Here is a 22,238-nt window from a genome sequence, read left to right as displayed (position 1 = left end):
AAATATACAGTTAGAATGAAAATAAAACAAATCAATGAAATAAAATAAAACTGCCCAAAGATAACCACTATAAGACATTGGAATACCTCCATGTATATGCAATATTATGATAAAAACAGGTTTTAAAATGGGATCACATGGCACATACTTTTTTTTTCACTTAATCTATTATGAACACATGTCCAATCAATATTTATCTACAATATTGTTTAATGGCTGAAGAGTATTGATTATATTTAGAACATCAAATCAACCAATGTTTCACCAGGATCAACTTCCATTTTTTCCAAAGACATTTTTAAAATAAGAATCGTCTGCTGTAAGTCATCCCCTAGGTTTGATTCCCACCACTTGTCTGTCAGTTTTTCACACTGTGGTGGCTTGCATGTTGCTATGATGCTGGAAGCTATGCCTCTAGCATTTCAAATGCCAGTAGGGTCACCATGGTGGACAGGTTTCAGTGGAGCTTCCAGACTAGGAAAAAGAATTGGAAATCTACTTCCAAAAATTAGCCAATGAAAACCCTACGGGCCACAAGAGAATATGGCCCAATATAGTGCTGGAGGATAAGCCTCCTGTGTTGAAAGGCATTACAACAGCTGGAACAATGGACTCAAACCTACCAAGGATCAGGAAGATGGTTCGGGACCAGGCAATGTTGTACACGGGGTTGCCATGAGTCAGAGCAAACTCCACAGTAGCTAACAACAACAGGCTTGAGTCAATTTATTTTTTATAAGACAGTGTTATTTATTCGCATGTCCCTGGGTGACACAAACAGTTAAGTGCTCCACTCCTAGCCAAAAGGTTGGTGGTTTGAACTTACCCAGAGGTGCCTCAGAAGACAGGCTTGGTAAACTGCTTCCAAATTGCCACAGCCCTGAAAACCCTATGGAGCAGTTCTACTTTGCAGGCATGAGATCACCATGAGTAGAAACCAAATCAACAGCAACTAACAACAATTATTTATTCGTTTGATTAATCTCTATGACCTTCAATCTCTCGTGTTCACTAATAAAAACTACATTTGTTGGAAAAGTGTGTGAATTTTTATGTAGCTATTTGGATAGATAAAGCAACTAAAATCTGTCAACTAAGTAATATCTTTTGATTGATGGTCATTAAATGGTTTGGCCTGTGCTAACATTAATGTTTTCCGTATGGTAGATTGATAAGTTATACATGAATTCTTGTTTGTTTGGTTTTTTTTTTGTCCTAGGGCTAATTTTTAACTCAAAAATTCTAAAAACATCTGAAGACCAAAGTCATAAGTTTTAAAACAAAAACACACTGAGGTTAAGGTGACAAAATGACCTATATCCTGGTGATTATTAATCAATATTACCTGTTCACATATATAAACCAAAATCAAACCAGTTGCCCTCGAGTTGATTCTGACACATAGCAACCCTGTAGGACAAAGTAGAACTGCTTCACAGGGTTTTCAAGGCTTTGAACTGGTGGATTTGCACTGCCGACCTTCTGGTTGGCAGCGCAGCTCTTAACCAGTATACCACCAGGGTTCCATTCACAGATGCAGACAAATATAATAAACTACAGCAAGTTAAGGGACAAAGTTTGAACAACCCTAAAATCTTTTATAGCTGGCTGTGGAATATCATCCAATCAAGGAAACGGGTGTGAAGTTGTAGTGATTGGTAAGCATGCCTGTTGTCCTCATTAAGAGCCAGATGGCTATTTTTCCAAAACATAAATGGCATTCAGATTCCTTTGCTCAGTTGGGGTACTTCGGTTTAAATCAACAGAAAGGGACTCTGGCTATCTTAGGTAAATAAAAACGGACCGTATTTCAAGGATATGGACTATGGAATAGCCACAGAAGGAAAAGCTGGACAGCTAGGCCTCAGACCCCACAGTAATCTGGGAAGTTTGGGGCTCTAGGGAGCGGTCTTTTCAGCTATTATGATAGAATATAACAAGTTTCAGGCTCATAATAACATGACAAACCTGGCCAAAGAAGGGGAGAGGACCTTGATTGACAGCCCCACCAACCTGCAGGCCTCAAAAAAGGAAGGTGCTGTTACCAAATGAAGGAGAAACAAGTGTCTGGGCAGGCACTCAACAGCCATTATTTTCTAACAGTCTTGTGACTTAATACTGGCTAATGGCAGCAAGAAGGAAGCCAATATACTCAAATGTCAGATTGAACTGATTACAGGTATCATAAACTAAAAACTCTGACTGATCCTTAGTTTATTCTGAGAATTGTGAAGCATGAAGGAAACAAGCAAGCCCATGAATTTAAAATATAATGATTACCAATTGTTGCTGTTGTTGTTAGATGCCATTCAGTCGGTTTTGGCTTACAGTGACCCTATGTACCACAGAACGAAACACTGCCCTGTCCTACACCATCCTCACAATTGTTGCTGTGTTTGAGCCTGTGTTGTGGCCACTGTGACTATCCATCTCATTGATGGTCTTCCTCTTTTTTGTTGACCTCTGCTTTATCAAGCATGATGCCCTTCTCCGGGGAACGGTCCCTCCTGATAACATATCCAAAGTACACGAGACGAAGTCTTGTCATCCTTGCTTCCAAGGAGCACCCTAGCTGTATTTCTTCCAAGAAACATTTGTTCTTTCTTCTAGCAGTCCATGGGGTATTCAATATTCTTGACCAACACCATAATTCAAAGCCATCAATTCTTCTTCCTTATTCATTGTCCAGCTTTTGTATGCATATGGGGCGACTGAAAATATTATGGCTTTGGTCAGGTGCACCTTAGTCCTCAAAGTGACATCTTTGCTTTTTAACACTTAAAAGAGATCTTTTGCAACAGATGTGCCCAAATGCAATGTCATTTATTTCCTGACTGCTGCTTCCATGTGTGTTGATTGTGGATCCAAGTAAAATTAAATCCTTAATGACATTAATCCTTATTGGTCAAGTTGTGAAGATTTTTGTTTTCTTTATCTTGAGGTATAATTCATACTGAAAGCTATAGTCTTTGACCTTCATCAGTAAGTGCTTTAAGTCCTCTTAGCTTTCAGCAGGCAAGGTTGTGTCATCTGCATATCACAGGTTATTTACTGATAGGCACCATAAATGGTTTCAAGGAGAGCAGGTGATTTTAGTTTAAATAAGCAAATGATGAGCCTTGACACCAAAAGTTTAAGAATTATGTTAATGATTTTCTTCATCTTTCTTTTCTGGTAGCCAGGGCTCGAACTCGTTCATTCCAGTTCAAACCCCTCCTGAGAATTTGCATTTCTACCCCAGATATACTGAATCATGATGTACGTTTTAACGATATTCCCAGGTGATTCTTATGTATCACAAATTTTGAGACCCATTGCTTTACTAGTGGCTCTCAGAACTGGTCCCTAACCAGTAGCGTTAGCATGGCCTGGGAACTTGTTAGAAAAGCAAATTCTCAGCAGGGGGTTAAATTGGAAAGAACCAGTTTGAAACCCTGGTAGCAACATATGTGGTGTTTTTAGTGTCTTGTTTTGAGTTTAGACCAGTGCTTCTCAAGTTCTAATGTGCATACAAATCACCTGGGGATCTTGTTAAAATGCAGAGTCTGATTCGGTCAGTCTGGGCTGGAGCCTGGGACGCTGCATTTCTAATAGGCTCCCAGGTGATGCTGCTGATGCTGGTCCACTGGGGACACTTTGGACAGTAAAGCACTGGAGGACTGGGCCTCCCCCTCCTTTATGGATCACCTGTGGCCCGTGATTCTCCTTTTACATTGTGCAGTCCCCCATTCAGCCGCATGACTTCTCACTAGCACTTCCAAAAACCAGAGGCCACTTACTTTTTGGCAGCTCTTAGAAAACGCTGGTGGGGAACTAAAATGTGTTTTGTGAGAAATGATCCCATTTCCCTGAGCACAGAAAATGCATAAATGACAAATGTGTCCTCTGATTCGAAGGTAGCCAACAAGCAGTCTATGTTGCCTTCACAAAATACTGTTAAACACAGAAATCTGATACACTGACTTAGATCCAGCTCTTAAAATGAGACATTGTCGGTCATCAGAGTTGGGGGATTCATTTCTCAATCAAAAGAAAAAGGGAGAAGCTTTGAAACTAATCTATTGTGTGCGGGCTGGACAGAACCCAGGCCTTGTCCTCACCTCCAGCAGTGACTAGCCACATCCTGTGAGCAGGGCCAACCCAGACTTTCTGGGCGCTGTGATGTTCTTTTATCTGCACCTTGTCACAGATGCACTGAGTGACGGAGCAGCTGGTGAATGGCCTATTCTCTAGGCAGAGATGCAGAGTCAACAGCCTTCTTGTACTGCACTTGGCCTAACTTGCCCGGAAGAGAGGAGGGAGGCCCGCACACCCGCTCTGGCATTTCACTTCTCTTGGTGGGCAGCTTGAGCTGGAGAGCTAATGATAAGATAAAAGCAAAAAAGAAATGGCAATGTCAGATTCTGAGGTGGAGCATTATTTTTAGAGCCTGTTGGGTTTGGGTTTGTAGGTACCCTTCAGAGAAAAAAAAAAAAAACTATTTCTCCATTTTTAAATTTAAGTTCTCAATTTACAGTTCTGAATTTAAGAAGTATACTAAAAATTGGGGGGTTTGGGTTAATAAAAATTCTTCAATGGAGGCTAGGTTGGGACTACAGCAGGAAGAAAGAAGAAAACAGAACCTGTTCAGGAAGAGTCTGTTTCAATACACTTGAAATAATCCATAAAAAAAAAAAATCCATAGGGTGTATATATTCTTTCTCTGGTTCTTGGTGGTCCCTGTCAGTTCATTTTCACTAGAATGCTGGGGAGTGGAGGACTTGGGAAAACATCAAGGTCAACAGAAACAGTTCTTACCCATATTTCCATTGACCATAATTTGCTTTCCTCCCTTTCCTCCAGATAAATGTTCTAAATATTTCTCAGAGCTGTCTTCGGACATGGTAACATACAGTTCCATGTCAATGGAGGCCTAATAGTTTTGTGAGAGGAGGATTTAATTCCATAAAACGCCCTATGGTTAGGCATTGAGAACACTAAGATGAATGGTCAGAGGCTTTATCCTGGAGAAACTTATAGCTTATGGGAGACAGTAGCTAGTAGCTACTGGTAGTAGAGTATAATGGTTAGAAGTACAGATCTTGTCAGGAAGATGTAGGTTCAAATCCCACCTCCAAAATTACCCACTATTAAACAACTCAAATTGCTTAACCTCTGTGAATTTTAGTTTCCTCATTTGTAAAATGGATATAATAATTTTTTTAGGTCATAGAATGGTAATGAAGATTAAATGTTGCATGAAAATGCACTTAATGCAATGTCAGCCCATTAAATATTTAGTATATAGTAGACACTATATAACCACTGGTTGCACAGTGGTTAAGTGCTCAGCTGCTAACCAAAAGGTCAGCGGTTCGAACCCACCAGCCGCTCTGCAGGAGAAAGATGTGGCAGTCTGCTTCCATAAAGATTACAGCCTTGGAAACCCTATGAGGCAGTTCTACTCTGCCCTACAGGGTCACTATAAGTTGAAATCAACTTGACACCAACAGGTTTTGGGTTTAGACACTTACCATCAGTATTGTTGCTCACTGAATCCCCCACTCCAGTCCCTGCCTTCTACCCCCTAACTGCATTTCCCAGTATTCATGTTCCGGCTCTGTTGATGAAGGCTGTCATGAATACTCACATTAGCCGCGGGCTTCCTCATCTAAAATATATTGAGAGTGAAGAGGAGCACCCTAAATACTGGGATTTGCTCTTGACTTGCTCCATCTCTGGTATCTTTCTGGAACCAGAATCTTAGAAGTGAATAGAAATGTAGAAATCTAATAACTAGCCCATTTTATAGTAGAGCTATTATCTGCTTCACCTTTGGCCATTGTCTTAGTCATCTAGTGCTGTTATAACAGAAATACCACAACTGGATGTCCTTAACAAACAGAAGTTTATGCTTTCACAGTCTAGTAGGCTAGAAGTCCAAATTTAGGCTAGAAGTCCAAATTCAGGGCATCAGTTCCAGGGGAAGGCTTTCTCTGTCAGCTCTGGGGGAAGGTCCTTGTCACCCATTTTCCCCTGGGCTAGAAGCTTCTCCACACAGGAAGCCTGGGTCCAAAAGACACGTTCTGCTCCCAGCACTGCTTTCTTGGTGGTATAAGGTCCTCCTGTCTCTGCTCAATTCTCTCTTTTATATCTCAAAAGAGATTGGCTCAAGACACAATCCAGTCTTGTAGGTTGAGTCCTGCCTCATTAACATAACTGTTGCCTATCCCACCTCATTAACAGCATAGAAGTAGGATTTACAACACATAGAAAAATCACATCAGATGACAAAATGATGGACAATCACACAATACTGGGAATCATGGCCTCATCAAATTGATACACATATTTTTGGGGGACACAATTCAATCCATGACAGCCATGAATAGAGAGACACTGGTGTTGATAAAGGGAGCAGAGCTGCAAGGAGCTGACTCATTCTTCACCTCATTCTCCAGAGAAGTCTAAGAGAATAACTAGAAGACTTGAGGCAGGCTCCTAGGCTGGTCTGAGGTAACAAAACAGTAACAAAAGCCAGCCAACTTAGCCATAGACATTGGCCCTGGCCTTTTGAAATACCACTGAGGAGGTGGAGTGCCTTGCTAAGTCCCTCAATCCTTGCTTGCCCTCTAGCAAAGATGCTCTGGTAGAAAGACTTTGAAGACAACCAAGGCAATAAGGAGGTAATCTCTTAGGCCCCCAGGTCTTGACCTAGGTTGCCTAGTTCCACCAATGTCAAAATGCTAAAACTACTTCACATCCAGGTGGTGGGTTTGACTGAGTGAAGGCAGTGGTGTAGATGACACATTTTCTGTGTTTCCATGAAACTAATTGCTCTCTGGGCAGAAGCATTTTAGCTATTTTAACTGTTACCAAACCCATTATAAAGCTCTTGGTGTCAACCAATTTTAAGCAATTTGTTTAACTGAGCCAGTTCTGGTTCATTGATCAATACGATTTCTTCTAGAATTACTGTATTCATAGCTCTGCTTTGTATTCAACACTGGCCAATAAGCCGCTAACCCCTTCCAGTCAGAAGCAGGCACTACACACTTCTCCAGAGATCCCCTACTAGAGCAGTGAACAGAATCAGTGTCTCCATCCAGACATAATTTACCAACAGAGACTCTTAGAAAAGTATCTGACTTTTCCCTGATACACAGAAGTAAATTTAAAGATAATCCACTCCCAGCATCAGAAAGTCAAGACAACCAGACACCATCAGATATTACCTGCAGAGTAACCTTTACTTCTTGCACAGAGGATTAGGGGAAAGGAGTGAGGGAGAGAAGAGAGCCAAACTTGGATACTCTCCCAGGCATCCAGGGCTTTGCTTAGGCTGCTCTGTGAAGGAAAACAATGTTCAAGTTTATGATTTATCAAGTCTCTGCAAATAAATAACTGTCTCTTGAAAAAAGAGCCTTCAAAGGGCATAAGCCTAGGATCACTTTGATAAAATTGCACCAGAGTAACTGACAGGAAGGACACTGGTCCCTTCCACAATTACTGCAGGACTCTATTTGGCACCCCACAAGACTCAATGGTCTGGACCAGAGCTCCTATCTGCACTGGACAGGGCTTCTCCAGGGCCACGTGCAGGCACACAAGTGAAAGCTCGCATTATCTCTGCTTTTTGCTTCCTATCTTCTGTGGATAAACAAGGGCTCCGGCCCCTGGATATCAGGCCAATTCCCCTCACACATGCAAGTTAAACTATACATTGGAGTCTGCATTCCTTCCTGAAGCATAATTTCCTCTGAAGTAAATGGCAAGGTTTGCCTCAGGGAGGGCGGTGACATCAGTCCTGAAGTATCAGCCCTACACCAAAAAAAAAAAAAAAAAAAAAAAAACCATCACTATCAACTCATTTTCGATTCATGGTGACCCCATGTAGAACTGCTCTATAGGGTTTCTTGGCTGTAATCTTTACAGAAACAGATTGCCAGGCCTTTTTCCCTGGTGCCACTGGGTAGATTCAGAACCCCAAACATTTATGTTAGTGGATGAGTGCAAACCATCTGCACCATCCAAGGACCTTAATAGCCCTATAAACCCTTTGCCATCAAATTAATTCCAACTCATAGTGACCCTATAGGACAGCACAGAACTGCCCCATAGGGTTTCCAAGGAGCAGCCGGTAGATTCGAACTTTTGGTTAACAGCCGAGCTCTTAACCACTGTGCCACCAGGGCTCCATTGTAACAGTCCTATAGCAGTATGCATTTTCTCCCAACTTACACATTTTTAAAAGTAGCCTTGACCATAGTTACATGTGATTGGAAACTACAAACCAGAAAGGAATCAAGCAGCCCAGGAAACAAGCCTCAGCTGACCCCAAAGGTGGTGGATCAGGCAGCTACAAAAGGAGTCACATTGTTTGCTTAGGTATGCACCTAGAAGAGTCAATGGTTTCTAGCTAGGTGATGGGAAAACTGAAGAGAGGATTTGAAAACTGACAGGAAATAAATCCACCTTTTATCCTTCCCTATTGGGCCCAATAGCCTCTCCACATCTCGACATTGGAAGCTTTGAAATCAAATGAAAGGGTTTCTTGGGTAACACGCTGGAAAATTCATCTCCTTCCCACGATAAAAATGCCTGATTGAATTTAGCTTGAGGCTCTGGCTTTTTTTCTTCCCTGGTCTTTATAACGCTTTTGTAATTAAAATCATATAAAATATGTTCATGTATATCATCTCAATGGATTCTCATACCGAGAGAGAGAGCTAAGGAAATATTACTAGTCTTAGATTAAGGGTGAGAAATAAGACACAGATGAATTAAGAGCTGACATGGTAGGGCAGGGGAGGACCCTCTAACTCCTGGTCCTTTGTTCTTGCCATTGTTCACCCTGGTGTTGCAATTTTTTTTTTTTTATATATAGGTCGATTCTGTGTGAAAAGCACTGAACTAAACCATCTGTGACCGTGGTTGTTTCCAGGGCAGGGAACTGGGTGACTGAGAGAGCCACTGGGAAGAAAAGAGGAAGAGAGAGATACTTTCCACTGGGTATACCCTTTTAAACTGTTTCAAATTTGAAACCATGTAAATTCATTGTCTCTTCAAAAAATTTAAATTTTTTAGAAAAGATTGTAGAACTTTATAGAACACTGAGGAAGCATGAGAAAGACGGCTGTAGACTTTAATAGGGAAACCCTGGCAGCCTAGTGGTTAAGTGCTACGGCTGCTAACCAAAAGGTTGGCACTTCAAATCCACCAGGCACTTCTTGGAAATTCTATGGGGCATGAACATACAAAGAAAATGGCTTAGACATTAAAAGAAAGAACATACTGTAAAGTAGGAAAATTTTCAGTCCCTCTAAAATTGACCACACTGCCCCACCCTTCCTCTCCTACCATTCCCGACCACACTTAATACCCCTTCCAGAGAACAGAGTATTGAAAGTAACATAGTCTTATTTTTTTGTTTGTTTTTTCAAGTACCAGAGTTTGGGACTCAGAATAATTACTAATATTTTGAACAAAAATTAATTAAATCAAAAACTATGTATGACTTTTGGCCTAAGAAACACATTCTATTCATCTTTGTGTTCATAGATCTTAGCCCAGTGGTTGGTGGTTGGCACGTATCAGGCATGATGTAAATGTTGAAGGAGAAGTAGGCAGGGAGAGATGGAGGAAGGCAGAGAGGAAAGAAGGATGTCAGACAAGGGCTAAAGGGTTCCACCCTGTCCTCCCTCTAGTCCTCATTATTCCCTGCTTGTTAAAAGATCATCAGAATATACTGACTCTAAAAAAGGCTGGATGCTCTCAGTAGGCTCTTTCAATGAGATGGAAAAGAGAAGTGCTGGAATTTCTGAGCCATTTTCTTTCAGGGAGCACTCTGTCTCAGAAGACAGCACAACAGACCTCAAGGCAAAGTTCTGAAATAAGCAACAGCATTTGAGTCATGAAGCATTTTTTACTTATGTCAGGTTCCTTGAGGTTGATCAGTTAAATATCCTTTATGTATATTGCTAGGATTTCAAAATCATGACACTTCAACTGCTCATTTGTCTTGGAGTAGGGAAGAAGCTCCCTGAAACAGTGTTTGTGTTTGTCCTTGCAGATAAGGACAAACACAGGCTGGCAATCCGCAATCATTATTTTCATCAGCTTGCTCTTCTGCAGGCCTACACCGTCAGCACTGTGAAGAGTGAAATCAATAAAAATAATCTCTCTCGTTGCAAGAGGCCAACTTGAGACTGTTTCTTGGCTTTGGAGCAAGTGTCTGTCAGTCAGGGTCAGGGAGGTTTCTGCTGCATTTATCTGGGAAATCTTTTACAAGTTTTTTTTTTTTTTTTTTAACCAGGAACATAAGGGGGTGCTAAAACTTCGGTCCTCAGGTGGTGATGCATTGCTTCAGGCAGCCTGAAGGATATGGTTTGCCTCAAGCTGGGCTCTTGAACACAGTTAAAAAATACATAAGGTAGTTTTACTTCTGTCCCACCACAGGCCCAATTCAGAAGTCATTAACTGAAACTCAGAACCAAGGGAGAAACAGACTCTAGAGTAAAGGCAAAAACCCCCTTTCCACAGACCCCATTTGTCAAGCAAGTGAAGTGCCTCGGCCCCAGGGCACCATTTTGTAAGAAGTTAAAACTTTGTCAAGCCTTGACATCACCACAGGGGGACCAACTAATAGGGAGTGACTTCTCCCAGGATCAAATTCTTAGCAAGGCATAAAACTCCTTTATGAGCTGACCCTCATGACCTCTCCAGCTTCATTTCTCCTCTTCATCTAACACATTTCGCTCCAGTGTACCAACTACTTGAATTATTATCCAAATGTGCTTTTCACACGCTGTTCCCTCTACCTGGAATCCTCCCTGCTCTTACCACTCAACTTCATCTTGTGACTGACCACACTGTATTTTAATTGCCCTGGTGGCACAGTGGTTAAGCGCTCAGCTGCTAACTGAAAAGTTGGCAGTTCAAACAAACAAGCTACTCCACGGGAGGAAGATATGGCAGTCTGCTTCCGTAAAGGTTATAGCCTTGAAAACCCTATGGTCAGTTCTACTCTGTCGTATAGGGTCACTATGAGTCACAACTAGACAGCAATGGGTTTTACACATCTCTTAGAAGCAAGGATGACAACTTGGCCCGCTTACTTTGGACACGTCATCAGGAAAGACCAATCTCTAGAAAAGGACATCATGTTTGGTATAGGGTCAGCGAAAAAGAGGGAAACCCTCAATGAGATGGATTGACATGATAGCCACGACAATGGACTCAAATATACCAATGATCATGAAGACAGTGCAAGACTAGGCAATGTTTTGTTCTGTTAAACATAAGGTTGCCATGAGTTGGAGCCAACTCAATGGCAACTAACAACAACTTATCTCTTTGTTTCCCCCGTTCCTCCTCCAGCAGCCTCAGACTGTAAATTCATTGAGGACAGGGGCTCTGTCTTACTCATTGTTGAGAATGGCAGCACAGTGTATGCAGATCAGCTTGACTGGCTTCAGGGTCTAGCTGCAGCTTCCAATATAATGGCTGACATTCCCTTGCCATAGAATGGAGTCTCCTGGACCAATCTGTCCAAACTTACACTCAAGTGAAAATGTGTAATACAACTTCCCTGAGAAGACTGATCATTACACACCAGTCTTACTCTTCTTTACTTAGAAACTCACTTAGAATCATAAAGGGGTCTCTATTGGGTTCAGAAAGTCAAACTAGAAGCAAAAACAAGGTTCTACTGTTTTCAGGCTCTTGATCTCTTTCTCCAAAACTAAGAAAACATGCTAACAAATCCAAGATCAAAAAAATAAATTTTTATTCATTTATTTTGCTCCAAAAGATAAGATTGTTTGTAGAATTAAAATGTCAAGGGACCTCATAACATTTCCTGGCAGAATTTGTGTGTGAAGCTTTTAACCAGTCAGTTTAATCCAAATTAGTAGGAGCTTTTTTTTTTTTTTAGAAAAGGCTTTTGGCTGGTCCACAGCTGGAAAGAGATTTTGTCATGAACTCTGCCAAATGCATAAGGATATATAAAAAGAGGGTTGGGGGAAATTCAGATTTTTGGCACAACATTTTTTAATAAATGAAAAAACAACTGAAACCCCAGATTTAATTAAAATGTTCCCCACACTCTGGCCTACTCTGCGATTTTTACGTCGCTGTCCAAAAGCTATTATGTAGTTACTTAAACAGGAGAAAGGAAGAGGAAGTATTTTTAATTTTAAAGGATAAGAAGAGGAGAGGAAAAATGCTTAGTTTTTCTTTTCCACATCCCAACAGTGGTGGCCTCTGCATATCTTTGGCTGGTTTTTCTTAGAGGCAACTAACAGCAGCTTATCAGTTCCTCCAGCTCCTGACTGTGTGACATAGCAGCTATAGAACTTACAGAACAAATGGAGCACAGCACATCCACCCATGCAGCTCAGGTAGGAGCAAGTCAACCCAAAGCTAGTGTTGTTCTCGGCAGCTTCATCTTATTAGCATTTTGAGTATAAATTGCTTGTAATAAACTTGGAATTGCTTGATCCAGTTTCATAAGTATTGTGCTATGCCAATTCTCTTTGCCAAAGACACATATCATCCAAGAAAAGGAAAAAATATACAAAATAAATCTTAGAGCTGTACAGTGCATCTTAACTCAGTGGTTACTTGTCCCATACTGGGCTCTTCCACTCCCACATATGTAATCATTGTCTGGCTTTGGTCTTGCATGGTCAATCACCTGCTGGGCAGTTCTTGGTGCCTGTTCCATATGTTCCTCATGTTCAGGAGGTCCAAATCTAAACTCCTCCTCTTCCCACCATCTTTAATTTCAGTTTGTGTCACACCACCCACCCAGACGCCCGTGACTCCTCATCCCATACCCAACCAAGCACCAGGACCTGCTTATTTTACCTCCTTCATATTTCTCCAGTCTGTTCCTTGTTCTACTATCACTGCCCCAGTCGTAACTCTTACATCTGTCACCTGAATGATGCATCAATCTTCTGACTAGCATTCCAGCTTCTAGTCTTAGTCTTACCTCCCTCCGCTCCAAACCACCACTGCCAGAGTGATAACCAAAACCAACTTTGACCATAACTTCTCGCTGAGAATCCCTGAGATAGCTCCCATCTCTCAAAGAGGAGAAAGCCCATGGTACTCAAGTAAGCATTCAGAGCCCTCCCTGCCATACTGCCTAGCCTTACTTTGTTGATAGCTAGCTCACACTTCACGTTCAGCAATCCTGAAGTGCATGTAGTTCCTCTACACAGCACACTCTTTCTATGCCTTTGCCCCCAAGGACCTTCTGTTTCACAGATCTCTTGAACTTTATTACCCATGGCATAGTAAGCAGCACGGCAATCTTCATATTTGAATCGATTATTCTTCATCCTCAAGTCCTACAGGGGTGATCTGGATAGGGTCAGATGGGTGCCTGCACCTGCAGTGGGTTCCATTATAGGAGAGGAACCCTGAGCTTAAGGAATACAAACCTTTTATAATGGGCAGTAAGCACGCCCACCCTTAACTCTGGAGAGAAGACATTATCTTCCAAGGCTGTATACAAACTTTTTCTTTGTCCAGCTGTGGGGAGGGCAGGAGAAGGAGAGACACTATCTCTAGCTTCCAAGGCTGTTTGCAAACATCCTCGACAAGAGTCCAGGACACAGGGAATCGGTGCCTCATTTACCAAGACATACAGAAATGCAAAAGATCCATGGAGAATTGTCTCCAATACGTATAAACTGCAGGAAAATAATGCAAAAGCAAAAACACATTTTACTGTTTGTTCTGGAAGTGCTCAGACTTGTGGTGAGATACTCCACTTTACAATTTATAAACAAATATGAAGGGACTCAGATTTTTAAAGCTCACCAATACCAGCTTTGACCATCTTGACCCACTTCACAAACTTACAACACGTTAGATAAATTACCCTGCAAGTCCAGCAAAGCACAACTCCCAGTATCATAAGCAACATTTCCGTTTCTATTTTAATTTTCTCCTCAGTCTTTTTTTTTTTTCCTGGTAAATTTGACTGATGTCGCACATAAGCCCAGCTAATCTTCACTGCTGGATGTCAGCCGAAATAGAGTACTTCAGCTAAGCCCTCAGGAGAGTCAGAGAAGCTTGATTAAAGGAGAGGTTTTAAAGTCAAGGAGGTTAAAGCCGATTCCTACTACAACATGATTATCTTTAGTAAGAACATACAAATTCTAGAACAAAAATTTACTGAGCACATCCTGATATTCCAAGAAATAGGGCTAGCAGTTACATAAGGGCAGTTGGCTTATCCTAACATTCATCTCTTAAGCACCATTTTGGTCCATGACCCAGGCTTCTTAAGAAACTGCCATGACAATTTAACCTCTACCCCGCAAAGATCCCATCTACAACGGCTTATGAAGGAAGGAATAAGAGCCAAATTCCAGGTTGGCCTCAGTTATGTCTAAATGTCAAGTTGCTTATCCCACACAGTGAAACATACGAACATCCTGAGGCAGGGCTCTGTTAAGGGAATAGGGTCAGGTTCTCCAGTAAGCTTTTTCACCTCAAAGGATAGACAGGAATGTGCTGCCTCTATGATTCCATGGCTAGATAGAATCACAGATATGTTTTATCATTCCATTATAATTCTTTACACTCTAGACCTTATGTTCTCAAACCACTCTGTTTTACAGAATATCTCAATATTTTAGTAAAGTGCAAACACCATCAGTCTAGTGTTACCGTGTCCATGTATATGTTCTGGAATGAGGCACTTCTTTTGTTTGTTTGGATTACAAGCCACATTACTTGATAAATATCTGAGAAAAATGGGACTGCGTGAGTTGGAAGGAAAAGTAGACTCCACTTATTCTATGAATACAACCCTTCTAAGAAAAAAGGATTCTCACAAGAGTTTAGTTTTCTAAATAACGTTATAAATGGAGCAAAATCACACTCTTGCAAAAAAGATCCAAGGCCCATACTCTGGTATAATTTATTCCCTTTTCGTGAAACAGGAAGATCAACAACAAGGTCACCAGTTCCCTCAGCAACACCCAATTCCATTTCCACACCTAGGCGCCATTAATGAATTTATTTACTTATACCCTGTTTTACCTCAAAGGATTTCTTTTCTATTAGAACTACTAACATCAGCTTAGTTCCATTGTGCTTTTTAAGGGAGATTTATTAAAACAGTAAAGAAAAATTTTTTTTAAAAGAAGTCAATTTTCAACACGCAAATTTTACATTTTATTCCATCTCCCTCTGATTAGCAATATTTGATAATTCTTCCAGAATAGGATGTCAGTAGTCCTTCCAACCCAGAACGACTAAGGCCTTTGATTCAAGAGCCAGATTTGCTCACACTGGCATTTAAATAGCACGATCTTAATATCAAATTAATTTCCTGATGTTAAAAACAAAGTCAAATCCCTGCTTTTAAAATTTACATTGTATAAAGCATATTACCTAAAAATCCATTTCCACATCTCAAACTTTTAAGTAGGGCTTCAAAACCAGTTCATTCGGGTTCAAACCCCTGCTGAGAATTTGCATTTCTAACAAGCTCCCAGGCAATGCTAATACTGCTAGTTAGGGACCAGTTGTGAGAACCACTAGTAGAACAGCCCCAAAGGGTTTCCAAAAAACCCAAACCCGTTGCCATCGAGTGGATTCCAACTCATAGTGACCCTATAAGACAGAGCAGAACTGCCCTATAGGGTTTCCAAGGAGCAGTGATGGATTTGAACTGCTGACCTTTTGGTTAGCAGCTGAGCTCTTAGCCACTACGCCACCAGGGCTCCAGTGCAGCAGCGATTCTCAAAATTTATTATACGGAAGAATCACCTGGGCATCTTGTTAAACTGAAGATTCTGAGTCAGTCTGATCCCCAGGTGTCTCTTTCACATAGGGTGGCTCTGAGTCAGAATCAACTCGACAGCAACTGGTTTGGTTTTTTGATTTCCCTAACCAGCATCATTAGTATTACCTGGGAACTTGTTAGAAACGCAAATTCTCAGCAGGGGTGAAAACCTGAGTGAAACTTTTGAAGCCCTGCTTTTAAAGCACATTTTTCATCCAATAATATAAACATACTATAGGGAAACTCTGGTGGCGTTGTAGTTAAGAGCTAAGGGTGCTAACCAAAAAGCCAGCAGTTCAAACCCAGCAGGCACATCTTGGAAACCATATGGAGCAGTTCTATAGGGTCCCTATGAGTCAGAATCCACTCAATGGGTTGGTTTTTGGCTTTATTCACTATAGTGCATCTGCTGATGTTAACTCATACCCTATTTTCCTCCACCAAACTAGAAATAAGAGTCTTTTTAATCACCATCTTTATATATATAGGAAATGTCAAAATTTGACTGTTTTTAAACATGGAAATAGTGGTCATATGGGCTTATCTCCCAAAGCTTAGACAGTTTGAAAATGTTTTATTGCTTAATTCTTGCATTTAAAGAATTAGACATAAGGAAGTTAATGGTGAGTGAGCTGAAAGCTGGGTCACCCTGGGCAGGAAGTGGCCGAGAAATCTGTAGCAGTAGATTTTAAACTTTTTTCATCTGCTGGTCACTTTGACTAAACACACCAAAGACCACCTACTCCACTATTCCCTCCCAGCTGTTATAGCAAAAAAAATACTTACCAGAATGAATAGGAAGTAGGTTACTTCTGATGAAACACCACCAAGGTAACCATCCGAAGTTTATGGATATTTAATGTATGCCAGAAACCAAATTTCAGACTTTGTCGTATTATAAACACTGAAGAGACTAGCCCACAGACCACCTAGGGTTCCCTCGCAGATTATACTGTAAATTCAAACTACAGGGCTATTTGAAATGCTAGCATTTTGCTAGGTGATATTCTTGCTGCTGAGTACATGAGGAATACAGTGGTCACATGCAAAATTAATCCTGGAAATGATCTCCTAATAACTTATGTAAAAAGTAATAGAACCCTGATGCCAGATAATAATGTCTCTCTTTTTAGAAAAAGAGGGTTTGAGACCTTGAGACCTATAATCAAAACTGGCTGAAAGTGATCAGGTTTCATTTTCACTTCTGAATACCAACTTTAAAATGACTACACAAATTCACTCTCTGAACCTAGTGACATTCTAGGAATGGGAAACTGAACTTATCTATATGAAAATAAGCCTCATAATTACTAGACAAACTAAAGATCAGAAGATTCAACTAGAAGTAACACAAAATAGTCTAATTTTTTTTTTAAATGTCAAGATAATTTTTAAAAACAAAGTGACTAAAACCAATGTTGCCTTTTTTTCCAGAACTACTCAGGCTAATTTTTGTGACAACAAAAAACGGACTAAGCTAAAATCTCGCATTACAAATTTAGTCGGCTACGAAGTTTCAAACTCACCCCCTCATAAATCTCAAATTTTAAATAAGATGGTTTATAACAGAAATACTGAAAATAAATCATCCTTGAATACTTTGATTTTCCCCAGTGCACCACAAATCACATCCAGAAACCCAAACAAAATCCCTGACATGTTTGAGATCTGCTGTGAAACCCAGGGCTGCAGGACAACAAAAGGAGAGAACGAAGCAGAGGGCCTGCCCTCTGCTCAGGCAACACTGGTCTTTTGGAGGTTTTTTTTTTAACCCATGCACATTAATATCGTAAGTCCATAAAAGCCAGCAGAAACTAAAATAATGATAATAATAAATAAAAATAGGCTCTGGTTAGAGGCACAGGATCCATTTACCGCTGCTCTGCTGAGGTACATTTGACCACTGAAGACAGGAAAGCTATTAGCATCCTGAATTAATGGGTAGATGGTTTTCAAATGAGATACTTTCATGATGGATACAACGTAGACTCAGCAAAGTTTCTCCTTCAAGAAAAATATAGCTTCTATTTCAAAGAGCACTGATTAGGCTTCATACCATTAGGGAACCATCAAGGATTTGTGTTGTTGTTACTGTTTTAACTATCAGTTACTTTCTAAACCAAAAATTGTGGGTAGTTAACGTGACCGACAGTCAAGGTTTAGGAATGCAAGAGCAAATCCAAGGTGCAGACTAGCTTCAGACGTAGACAGGCCTCGAGGAGTCTGGAAACTTTTTACGTTGTCAGGTCCTAACTTTTTCTCATCACCACCATTATCACTGTTATTACTAACTTGTCTGGAATTTATAATAAGAATTCATTTTACTTCATTGCACCCCCCCAGAAAGCACTTGAATACCATATGATTTTAAGAATTCTCAGTATCCTTTATTAGTGGCAAGGTAAATCAATTACAATTAAAAACCAAATTAAACAAGTCTACCTAATGAGTAATTCTCAACTACTAGTAACTGCCTATAACACATCTATCAATACCTGTTTAAAAACCAACAATAATTATTCCCTTTGTAAATTAAGGGTCAAAAATATAACTGTGTTGAGTCAATGTCCATTAATACTTGAAAGTACAAATATAAAGTTCAAAAAAACACAATAAAATATTCTCTAAAACAAAGCTAATTGTAAAAGGATTGCTCAATTTACTTTGTAGTTTTTTTTTTTAGCAAACTCATTTTTAAAACTATGTTTTCTGGATCATACATTAAAGTTCACATCCAGATGTCTTTTCTATGAAATCTTTATTCTTTCTTCATTGTCAAAAATCTTAATTTTCACTCCTGGCTGGACTTTTCTTCCTTGGCAATTCTTTTTGTTACCCCACTGAAATATTTCTCACGAAAGGAATTATGACCTTGGTACGGCAGAATCTGGTCACTCAACAGGTGTGAATACTGGTCCCGGTCCTGGTTGGTTGGAAAATAAAGATGTTTATTTCCTTAGTTAGCTTGCAACCAAAGCAGTCATTACTAGAAACAAAATTTCATTTTCTGTTGTACATTTGTGTTTTTTTTATTGCCTAAATCAGAAAAATACCACACTTTACTTTTGTATCATGCTTGAGTATCCAAAGTTTTCACTCCACCTCATGTGATACAATAATCCTCTGCAACAGAGAGGACAAAAACTCTGACTGAGAAAACAGGCCCAGAGAGTTCCGCTAAAGAGATCATCTCAGGTAGCACAGAACTACACCTGCATCTTCTGATCCCTAGTTCAGCACAAACTCAAATCACCTGTGACTATGACTAAGCATCATCAAAGAAGGAAGCTTCTACTCCAGATGAAGGTGTGTAACAACAAATCACTGCGTGTGAATGACATCACACAGATGAGTAAAACTGTTTGGGGATATACCCAAATTCACATATGAAATAAACAATTCCTAGCAACTTTAAGTAAACACAGTAGATGAGTATACAGGTCAAACAAGTGATTCCACACTGGTAGACTCCAGAGACAAGCTGACATCTGGACACTTAAAATATTCATCCAGGTTAGACTGCAAAACACATTTAGGCTTACAAAACTGAGTAACAGTAAGACTGGCAGGAAACACTGAAACACCAGTTTCTCATCTGATTTCACTAACCATCCAAATGGTGAGAAGACATTAGAAATAAAAATTTCATTTTTCATGCACTTCTGTAAATTCATACTCAATTACACATTGATCAATGTGATTTGAAAACAGGTAAGGAAAATCAACCAGACAACATGAAGCCTAATTTTTTATCCTGATTTCAGTAACACAAACTTGTTGTTGTTGTTAGGTGCCATTGAGTCGGTTCAGACTCATAGCGACCCTAAGTACAACAGAAGGGAACACTGCCCAGTCCTGCACCATCCTCACAATTGTTACGCTTGAGCCTTTTGTTGCAGCCACTGTGTCAATCCATCTCCATGAGGGTCTTCCTCTTTTTCACTGGCCCTCTACTTTGCCAAGCAAGGTGTCCTTCTCCTGGGACTGGTCCTTCCTGATAACATGTCCAAAGTATGTGAGATGAAGTCTCACAATCCTTGCTTCTAAGGAGCTTTCTGGCTGTACTTCTTCCAAGATAGATTTGCTCATTCTTCTGGCAGTTCACAATATATTCAATATTCTTTACCAACATCATAATTCGAAGGCATCAATTCTTTGGTCTTCCTCATTCATTGTCAGGTACTAATATATCTGGATTATATCAATCCTCAAAATATTTTTGTATTTTTGCTTATTCCTGTGTGAAATGAATTATCTTCATCCTTTCCCTCATCTCTAACATTAATAAAAACCTGAGTTCAGCTAAAATAAAATTATATTGGCTCCTTTGATTATTCACAAATTATTTTGCTACATACCTTAAAAACACACACACACAATATGTACTAAAAATTATTTCCTACTTCATCAAAAATAGGTGGCTACTTAAATTTTATGGTACTAAGTTTATTACAGTTCCAAATTCTTACATGCACAGGAAAATCAGCCAATGGTTACTAACTTCTAGCTATATACAATACCCAAAAGATAAATTTTATCTAGTCAGCCTGTAAGTATACAATTAAAAAATACCCAGAACTATGCTAAATGCTTTACATGCATCATCTAATAAAAATTCACATCAGCTTTAAGAAGTTAGTATACTATTAGCACCATTTTACAGATGGGGAATTATTTAAAAGTACAGGCTCAAGATAACACAGTTGGTAAGCAGCAGAACCAGGATTTGAACTCAGGTCTATTTGACCCCAGAGACTCAACAAAGTAGAAGGAGCTCTGGGAATAAACAGGTGATGGACTCAAGGCGTGGATAGCAGGGCTGCCTACCACGAATAGAACAGAACTGGGTGAGAAGTACAACCATACTTCTACTCCCTAAGAGGGTACATTTCAATGACACAAAGTTTTCATACACAGGGGAGAAATAAGGAGCCATGTTTGAGGGATACCATAACCCTAGCAGTACAGTCGACTTCACAGGAGGGTGAACCTGGGACAGCAGCAAGACAGAACAAAAACGTTTCAGATTTAACCTTGACTTTTTCATTTAAACTTTTATCAAAAGTTTGCCTGAAGGGTCGTAAGAAAGAAAGGGACATGCTATCACCCGTCTACTCCTCCAGGTATTTTCACTCTGTCCTTATGCCAAGAAAGGTTACTAGGAAGCCTGCCGACTTCCTGAACTACATTAGCTTAATCCTGGCAGAAATGTTTTCACTTGGTTATAGTATTTTAAGGCTATTCTAGATAATGTTCTCTTTCCTGCTCCTATGCGTCCCCTTACAGTTCTTTGCATCATTCTCCAGCCAGTCATCAAAATGAGAAACCTGGTGCTAACCTCTCTCTCTTCTCACATTTGATCAGTCAACAAATCTTAAAGATTCTACATCCTAAACATCTTAAATCATCTGCTGCTCTTCACCTATAATTCCGGTCATTTACTTTAGGCCTTCCTCATCTCTACTTTTTTCCCTAAGTGGCCAGTTGTCCTGCCTTCAGTGGCTCCCTTTCTGGTCATATTCTCCATACTGAGACCAAACTCAACTTATTAAAACATAAATCTAATACGCCAGTCTCCTGGCTAAAATACAAATGAGCAAATTTTCCCCAGTTCTGAGGTTTATTCCTTGACGTTTGGGAGTTAAGATTCAATGACACATCAGTTTGCTGGATGACGTCTCCTCACATTCTTTGCCTGTACAGGAAGAATCAGAAGACAGATGGGCAATAAAGTCCTTCGCGGCTCTGCCCTCCTGTCCTTTATTCTCCCTGTGGCTCCTCTAGATCACGCAAGATCACCTCTACCCCCACACACTGTGGACTACTTCTTGGAATATCCTGGAGCAGGAATAGTGAGGAGGGTAAGGTCGGATGGACATGGGTGATTATAGTGTGCAATATTGGAGGGAGAATCATGGTAGGACAGCTGAGGATGGGCTGGAGGGCTGACTCAAGGCTCAGTTGCTAGTGTGCCTAGCAGACCTCAGCTGCCCTTATGTAGCTATCAGGGGAAACAGAGGACAAATGCAGAAGCACAATGGAAGATGGGTTTCCTTCACTGACCTGAGAGAGAACTTAATGAAACAGCTTCTTTTTGACTGAAGGATATAAAGGAGGCAAACTGATGATAAAGAACAGAGAATATAAAGATCAGAGTCAGAAACAAGGAATGAATAGAAGAAGCCTGAAAAACCTAAAAGTAATGATTAAAATCTGTGCTAACCAATATTTTCAAGAAAACGTGTACTTCAGCATTCTTCTGAATAGTTTAGATTCCAAGATTTCCTCAGAACAAAGTAAAAATCAAATAAATCCTTAACAGACTGGGTGTTTAGTGGAAATGACATACATACTACCGGAAAAGTTGGGAAAGACCATCAACCTTAGAAATGCAACCTCTGGAGGAAAAAAAAAAAATCCTATTTTCTTTATCTCCCCAGCAGTAAAG

The 22,238-nt window shown here is 40.2% G+C and overlaps 1 protein-coding gene across 5 annotated transcripts in view; it reads right to left on the bottom strand.

Annotated features, from left to right (window-relative positions):
- TRMT11 (tRNA methyltransferase 11 homolog) overlaps nucleotides 1-22,238 on the bottom strand; it is an 88,612-nt gene that overhangs the window by 8,993 nt on the left and 57,381 nt on the right. The window contains exon 13 of one of the 5 annotated variants that reach the window (XR_007519206.1): nucleotides 4,101-4,359. Coding sequence is in view for 4 of the 5 variants with exons in the window: in XM_049900350.1 (XP_049756307.1) it covers nucleotides 18,582-18,713 (132 nt within the window). In the remaining variant the exon portion in view is untranslated. The other 4 variants (XM_049900328.1, XM_049900340.1, XM_049900350.1 and 1 more) reach the window with 4 other exon arrangements.

The sequence above is a fragment of the Elephas maximus genome, chromosome 1 (genome assembly GCF_024166365.1).
Source record: "Elephas maximus indicus isolate mEleMax1 chromosome 1, mEleMax1 primary haplotype, whole genome shotgun sequence".
NCBI classification, from domain to species: Eukaryota; Metazoa; Chordata; class Mammalia; order Proboscidea; family Elephantidae; genus Elephas; species Elephas maximus.
The sequence above is the reverse complement of the archived record's forward strand: the minus strand, read 5'-3'. Positions and strand labels throughout refer to the sequence as shown.